Genomic DNA, 7,940 nt, shown 5'->3' on the forward strand with positions numbered 1-7,940 from the left:
ATTGACATTTTGAGAAGGATAAATTGCAGTCCATCTCTCCCATGAATTGAAGGGTGAAAAGTGATAAGCGTTATTGAAGGTATAAAGAGAGGAGTTAATTTGCAATCTTCCCACTCCAACTATTATTTTTTTTCCGAGAGAGTACTACTTAATTATTTAATTGTAACTGGATCTCTTTTTACAGGGATTTGGACCGCACGTCAGAGGTGCGGCGCTAGGGTTCCTCTATGTAGTGCCTGAGCAAAGCTTCCTGGTGTTATTTGATCGCTTGAAGCTCCCAGAATAGGGTTATTTATGCGCAAGCGAAGAACAAATTTTTCCATAATTGGTCATTTTCCAAGATGGAGGCTGCCATTATCAAGAGAAAGAGGTCACGATGGTAATAAAGTTCCGTGCTCAGGGCTGTGTTTTTTCCCTCTTTTCGATGATGTATTGTAATTATGTTTACCTTTCTTGTATGAAACCCAGGAATGAAGGGTGCTTGTGTCCTTGTAATATCTACTAGGGACAGTTATTCTAAGTTGATGGATAGGGTAGGTATGTACCAGTGTGGATATGCATGTATCATGTAGTTTCGATGAGATTACATTTTTTCCTTCGGTATTTATGTGTGGCTACAAGCTATAAGCGATGTTTATTCTATGTTTTTGGCTGCTTTTGAGATGTATACTTTGGTTTTGTTCCCCAATGTTGATATTTATGCATGGCTACAAGCTACAAGCGATGTTTTTTCTATGTTTTTGGCTGCTTTTGAGATTTCTACTTTGGTTTTGTTCGCCAGTGTTGTCTTTGTTTTCGCTGAGATTGCTTTTCCTTTTGCTAGCCAACGAAACTTATCGTTTTCACACATGAAGCTTCTTTCTTCATGCTGATTCTTCTAAACGAGTACTCTGTAAAAGATGTCTGATGCGCTTAAAAAAGATACCATGAATTGTATTTTCATTTCTCCGTGTCGATCGATCAGATGATGATAAAACATGCACAACTTCCAACCATAGAAGACAATTTTCTTCAAGTGTAACTGGAAGTTTTCTAGACACCTGCCTCAACTTGAAAATGATCTCTAGCTTCCTCTGCTTTAGGGCATGATTAGTTTCAATTTGGACAACAACCATATCGTATCGATATTGGTTTACTTAAAATGAAATCCCTGACATTGGTGGTATTGTCTCACTTTTCAGTTTGTATTTAAGAACTGCATGAAACTAATATACATCATATCTCAGTTTATATTATCTACATAATATAGTGAATCAATCAATATTCCATTCTCCTAAATTCAGGAAAGAATAAGGTAACAGTAGAATTCTTGATACATACATTCAGTCGCCAGAGTATATAAAAAAAATGCTGAAATTAATTCCAGGTTTTACTTCGAATATAGGATTAGGAACATTACTTTATTCATACAGCTAAGGAACGAATACATCCAGACTCCCTGCTTTACTATCTTGTGCCCGGATAAAATCTTATTGCCTTTGAATGTCTGATGGCATCTAACCTCATGGCATTGTTTATATTTTGAATGATTTATTTTATTGCTGAATATGCTTACAAAAGAATGTGCTACCTTTTACAGTAGAAATGAGCTGATGATTGTAATGTACAATGAAAAGTGGTATGGCTCAAATTTTCATAAGCTAGGTTGATAAACTCAATCTGAATCTTCCCAATTTTATGCTTAAACTTCTCCATCTGCTAGCAACCTGAACAAAAGACAAGACACCAAAATTTAGAAAAGATATTCAAAAGATAACTAGGGTTTTATTTTGAGTTTTAGCACTGAAAACACATGTAGAAGAAGTATCAGTATGAAACCATACTTAGAAACTTACCCAGTTAGCTTGTTGCATATTCGACTCCGCAGCAGTCAAATATCACAATATTAGAACCTCAGGAGTAACCACGTAATCACACAATAAACCATAATCCTCTTCGAAAATAGCATAGTTGAGATGATTAGTTTGTGAAAGTTGAACATCCACAAACTCACATTCGGTTCAGCCTATTGAACCAAATCGAGTGTAAAATCATATGAAATATATCATATTTCACCGGCCTTGGATGCCAAAGAAAATGTCTCTGCAACCTCTTCACATTCTCATGCATATCAACATACTTTTCTGAAGTAATTTTCAACAGTATATCCTTCAGTTGAGGGATATCTTTCTCAGCTACGACAACAGAAAACACACTCCAGTCCAACACTTCATCAAAGGGGAGGACAAAATTATCAGCTATTATCACCGGTACACACTCATAATAAATTGCTTCAACAATCCTTGGACTATTTACTTCATACCCCATAGGGCAAATGCAAAACTTGCTCGACTTCATGTGTTGAATATATGACATTTTTTTCGAGACCTGAGGAGGGAGGGGCCCATAAATTTTCATATCTTCATCTTTTTCCTTCCAATAATTAAGAAGGATGGGTCTGACTCGGCCGTGCATGTTGCCAGCAAAAAATGCAAGAATTGATCGCTTAGAGACAGCTTTTCCTCCGAGGCCTCTGAGGGCTTTCTTTGGGTTGATGATGAGTGTTTCAGGGAGAGAGACATCCTTCCCCCTTATGAATCCTACGGTGGGATCGGCATTGCATAAAGCTCTGATAGAGTTCTCACCCAGTCCTGTATGTAAGTTTGTTGTATAGGGTCCCTGTAGAAAAGAGATAAATCAAGGTCTTCTGTCTTTGCATAGATTTATAACTTAATGATAAGGGATCGACAAGCATGATACAGATTTTTCAGGAAAAATTCATCATATATTTATAACATAATGATAAGGGCTAGACAAGCATGATACAGATTTTTCAGGAAAATTCATCATATAAAATGCATAGGTGTCATACACTTTGAAATCTTTAAAGACATAGCTGTTGCTGCATTAACTGTAGAATATCAAATGATTAAAAAAATCTTACAGATCGGTTTCCTCTCACCCTCATGAATAAGAAGGGCTTCTTGTTTTCTGAAGTCATAGATAAGTTTTTCTCTAGGTCGAAATAACCATGAAACATACTTTCAGTTTCTTCGATGGCCTTTTCTCTGACAGTTGAAAAGGAAATATATACGCTCTCTCATCTAAACTAAAACAATATCTAAGATCATCATGAAAGCATTGGGGGCAAAAGTTGCTTATGGAGCTCAATTCTTTTAGAGTACACACTACATACATTAAATATTGTATTTTGAATTCAAATGAGAGAGAAAACAACTTCTGTTCAAAAGTTTCTCAAAAGGTTTAAGCTGTAGAGAAAACAAAATTCAAAGAAACTGATTGGTTTCTAACTCTTGACATGTTTCATTGATGAAGCCAATCTGCTCCAACAATTTATTGAACAATGTCATCAGTCTATAAACCAGCAGAAATTGTGATGAAATAAAAAAGTTTACGTTACAGTACAATCTAAGTTACCAAGATATACAGCTTATATTAACTGAACATAGAAGGCCTTAAAGATGACCTCCATAAAGCAAGCGCAGATGTGAATTTTAGTTCAAAGGACCGTAACCAAAAATCTCAATGACGATTTAGCAATCATGATAAAGTGAAAAAAGCAAGAAATAAAGAGTATACCCAATCATGACAAGCGACTAGAAAGTGATCTGCTCCTCCTGTCCGATTCCAGAAAGGATGTTTTGCTGATATCCAGTCAACATAGTTCTTCACGAAGATTGCTAGAGGTCTCAAACTATGTGAGCCCGGCTTATAGAGATATACTTCTAACTGCCGTGCACTAAATGGTAGATAGAATAAATGAGCTATGTTTGGGTCCTTTACAACGAACTGTTTGTTTCCTTCCAATAGTTTCATGAACCATCCTTCAGAAGCATAAATGCCTTTAAGCGCAGGTGTGTGGAAAATGGGCCTTCGTCCATATCGATAGATGTAAACTTTTAGTGTTTTTTCCATCAGCTCATAGCTCCTGAATACAAAATATCAGGTTTCAAGACTCTGGTGACTTCACCAACAGAGCACAAATAAGAATAAACAAGAGCTAAAGCTTGATTTTGTTCAATAATATCAAATTAATGGAAGAACAGACACCGAATCAAATCATCATAACAAGTGGAAGAAACAGAAGGAAAAATGATACTATGAACAATCATGTCAATAGAATGGTTGCTTTACATGATACATATTATTGATTATCTTTGTTCTACAACATACAAGAATGTTTTATGCTTTTTCAAAGTTGTAACCATGTCCATAAACATCTTTCCTTGATTTCCAGTATGAAACTTTTTGCATACTCATAGACAATTTCTTTTGAGAGAGGAAATAGTTCAAGTTTGAAGTTTTCAGTCCAAGGATTCCAGTGTCTTCAACTTATTTAGCTCTTTCAGAAACTTCTCTTCTATGATTGTTGTTCCCCCTCAAGAAGTCAAATTTTAACTATGATGATTGCCAAAGACTACTTCCGAATCCAAAGATTCCTCGAGACAATTATGTAACCATCATTTTTTTCTGAAATCAAATCAAAACTAAGGTGATCAGTTTATTTAAACATCACAGACTTTCAATCCCTCAGTTTTCTTTGGAACTCTGAGAACTCTTTTTAAAAAAAACAAATGCAGGTATACATCTCGTATAACAGTCTAAGGTCTAGCTTTATAAGATAAGAGATGAAAACTACAAGCATAATACATGAAATGTAGTTAAAAAGGTACATAAGAATTGAGAAAAAACTAATTTCATATATTTCTAAATTTCAAAGTGCCAAATCACACCGTTTTATCAATGACCACTAAAAATATTTTTAAATTTTATTATACAAACAATCTATAAACTTTGACTTCCGACTCATAAATAGAATAATGGAAGTTAACGAATAACAAGCATAAGATAAGAGAGGTTGAACAGTAGCACCTCTTAAAAACTGAAACATTTCGGAACAGTGGGGCATAAAGATCAGGGTCATTTGAAATTGTTGGGGCATGACCAATCTCTTCCTTAGCATAGATAAGTTGCCTGTCCGTTTCCCTCAAGCTGATAGGCTCCTAAAAAATAATAAAGAAGATCACCAAATCAAGAAGCAAGGGATATAAAAAATTAATTTAGGGCTTCATAACTAGATTTCACCTCAATGGTTTATAACTGTTTAGTGACTAAATCACTAGTAACTTGCATGATTCTTTTCGTCAAGAGATTACAGATCATTCCCAATAAAAACTAACAAGAGAGGGGGGAAAGAGAGAATTTTATGGATTGAATATCTACCTTAGTCTTGGTAAACGTGCCAGGGAAAGGAGGGGGTCTAGGATGGCTAGGAGAAACCATAGAAATAGATAAATCAGGTACCTGCAGAAACAAAATAAAAATAAAAAGACCATTAACCTCCATACCTTGAAGATTTACAAAACTTTCAAAAATATCAAACAATAAAGAAACATGAAAAAACTTAAATTATCTACTTCAAATTCGTGATTGACAAATCCAAAATAAAACTAGTTTTTCTTAACTATTTAAAATGCAGATTTCTTGCTCACGAACAATGGATTTCAACAATGGGATTTGGATTTAAAAAACTTTATATCGCTTAAAAGGGAATAAGAAGTAAACAATAAGCCCAAGCCCAAATAATTTCCCAATAGCATTTAGAGAAACAGAAAGTTTGATTTTTTATTTTTTATATTTTTTTTACAATACCTCCGGCTGTAAAGTTATATTTTCCAGGTCACCACCACTAGATTCCACCTGATTCATTGAAAAAAAAAATCTCAGCACGAGGAATGTAAACATAGAATAATTAAAACTAGTAGAACTACTAGATAATAGCAAAGAACTAAAAGTAGGATAACTTAACTTCAAGACTAATTTACTAAATAAATAGAAATGGCAATCCTAAAGAAATGTAGTTTTTAGAATCAAGAACCAATATTTGCTATGGGTATAACATAAATGAGAATATTAAGATAGACAAGTGGATATCCAGTAAGAGGTAAGATAGGCAGCAAGTGTACTCGCAGAGGTTGCTCCTCATTAGAATAAAATGAGAGAGAATCATTTAAGATAGCTTGGCCATGCGACGGAGGTCATCACATGCACCAAGATAAGTGATCACATTACAATTAATACAGAAAGGACCAGATGTAAGCCTAATAAAGATGTGATGATGATTAACTTAGTGGAGAGGAGAGCAAGAGAGCCCTCCATTTAACTGAGTGGAAGAGTGGCGCCAAAAATTTGGGATAAAGGTCGTTATAGTTGTAAGAACCAATAAATTGCAAGAATTTACCTCATTGGAATCAGAATTTTCAGCAGAAATTTTTAGCTCCTGTGCAAAAAAAAAAAAAAAAAAACTATAAAGTAATTAAAAATCCCAAAAAAAAAAGAAAAAAAGAAAACTTAAATGATTTCTTCAGCAACAAACATCTACCTCCGGTTCTAAAGGTGGGGCAGCCAAATCATCACTAGTAGAATTCATCTCATTTGGATCAGGGTAAAGAATAAGCTCCTAAAAGATTTAAACATTCAACAAAATAATAATAATAATAATAAATTCTTCGCAAAAAGTTGGGGGGGAATTAAATTCCCTCATTCCTCAAAATTACCAACCTCCGAATCTAAAGGAGGCGCCTTTAGCTCTTCATCAGGAAACACAGAGTCCTACAGAAATCAATCAACCAAAATTCACTAATGTTACCCAAAAAACCGCCCAAATATCAACAAAAGGGGGGACAAGTTAAGACCTTTAGCTCGCTGGCACCAGAACCGATCGAACCGCTAGGTCTTATTGAGGATCGAAACCCTAGGGAGGTAAACCGGATTCGGAGCCGCGAACTTGAAGACGACAGCGGCCACCGCAATAAGGAAGATGGCGCCGCCGCCGCCGCGCAGCGCCTCACCTGGCCGCCGTCAGCAGCCGCGATGCTGGACATCAGTTACAAGCGTTGACCGTATCGCTACCTTCGCGGTGACCGTACCGCCAGGAGACTGTTGTCAGAAAAGGGCGGGGGCGTTGGTGGTGACGAAACGGGAACACTCTGGAATTTTAGTGGCAAATTACTGAAATAGCCCTCCATCTATGTCGAAATCTGGGGCAGTCTGTTTAAAGCTGGTGTAATTTTGAATCATGTGAGGGGTATTTAGGGAACGTGCGGGTCAGTATGAGGCCAGCGAGGATTAAAGCATCAAGCATGTGGATCAGTAATTTATAAGAAAAACTCCAATTGGACCCAAAATATAGGACCCCGCACGGGACCGCTGATGTGGAATTTCGAGTTTATCGTATTCTGTTTTCCAGCCTGGCAGATGCTGGTATCAAATAAGGGCAGTTTCGTATTTTAAAAATTGGAAGCCATGCTATGCTAGTCATGGAGGGATCCTCTTCTTAACCAGTTTTCCCAACTCAAAAAAGAGAGAGAGGACGGCCGATGCGTTGACGGAGAAAGGGAACAGGCGGGGGTATAAAAACAGATACAACCAGTGTAAAATTGACCCGCGTGTTGCCGCAGCATTTACGTAAAAACAATTAAAAATATAGTTTAAACATTTGGACTAAAATTACATCGAACATCAAATATTATGAATAAAATAGCATGATAAAGTAAAATATATAATTTTACTATGATACAAAACTAAACATACAATATTTTAAAATTAATTTTTTCAAGTATGTTAGATCCAAGGTGATCCAGAAAGTGTGCGGCTCTAAAAGTAAATGAAGGTAAAACTTTTGGGTTAGTGATAATTACATTTTTTTATTATATTTTATTTCCTCATTATCTATTTCATTTAAATAAAAATGTTATTAATAAACGTGTTTAATCTTAATTTGTAGGTTAATGAAGGTTTAATGAATAAAAAGCCTAAAAGAATCAAATTCCCTGATTTTCTACCATTTATTGAAGCCTAAGTATGAAAATAAAAAGAAGACCCAATAAAGTTTAAGGATCCATGAAGAAATTGGGTCAAGAAATCTATATCTATATCTA

At 35.5% G+C, this 7,940-nt stretch overlaps 2 protein-coding genes across 2 annotated transcripts in view; one reads left to right on the forward strand and one right to left on the reverse strand.

Annotated features, from left to right (window-relative positions):
- LOC109845761 (protein EXECUTER 2, chloroplastic) overlaps positions 1-667 on the forward strand; it is an 8,275-nt gene extending 7,608 nt beyond the window's left edge. The window contains exon 12 of the mRNA XM_020415032.1: positions 185-667. Coding sequence (XP_020270621.1) covers positions 185-286 — 102 coding nt within the window. The 3' untranslated portion in view covers positions 287-667. The remainder of the gene's footprint in view (positions 1-184) is intronic.
- LOC109845300 (probable glycosyltransferase At5g25310) lies at positions 1,338-7,115 on the reverse strand. The gene is made up of 10 exons (XM_020414536.1): positions 6,696-7,115; positions 6,562-6,612; positions 6,383-6,460; positions 6,242-6,280; positions 5,653-5,700; positions 5,224-5,304; positions 4,873-5,003; positions 3,580-3,928; positions 1,836-2,658; positions 1,338-1,706 (listed from the first exon to the last, which is right to left on the reverse strand). Exons 1-9 carry the CDS (start codon positions 6,882-6,884, stop codon positions 1,990-1,992), a joined length of 1,635 nt encoding a protein of 544 aa, XP_020270125.1. The 5' UTR covers positions 6,885-7,115; the 3' UTR covers positions 1,338-1,706; positions 1,836-1,989.

Source organism: Asparagus officinalis, chromosome 6, assembly GCF_001876935.1.
Source record: "Asparagus officinalis chromosome 6, Aspof.V1, whole genome shotgun sequence".
In the NCBI taxonomy this organism is placed as follows: Eukaryota; Viridiplantae; Streptophyta; class Magnoliopsida; order Asparagales; family Asparagaceae; genus Asparagus; species Asparagus officinalis.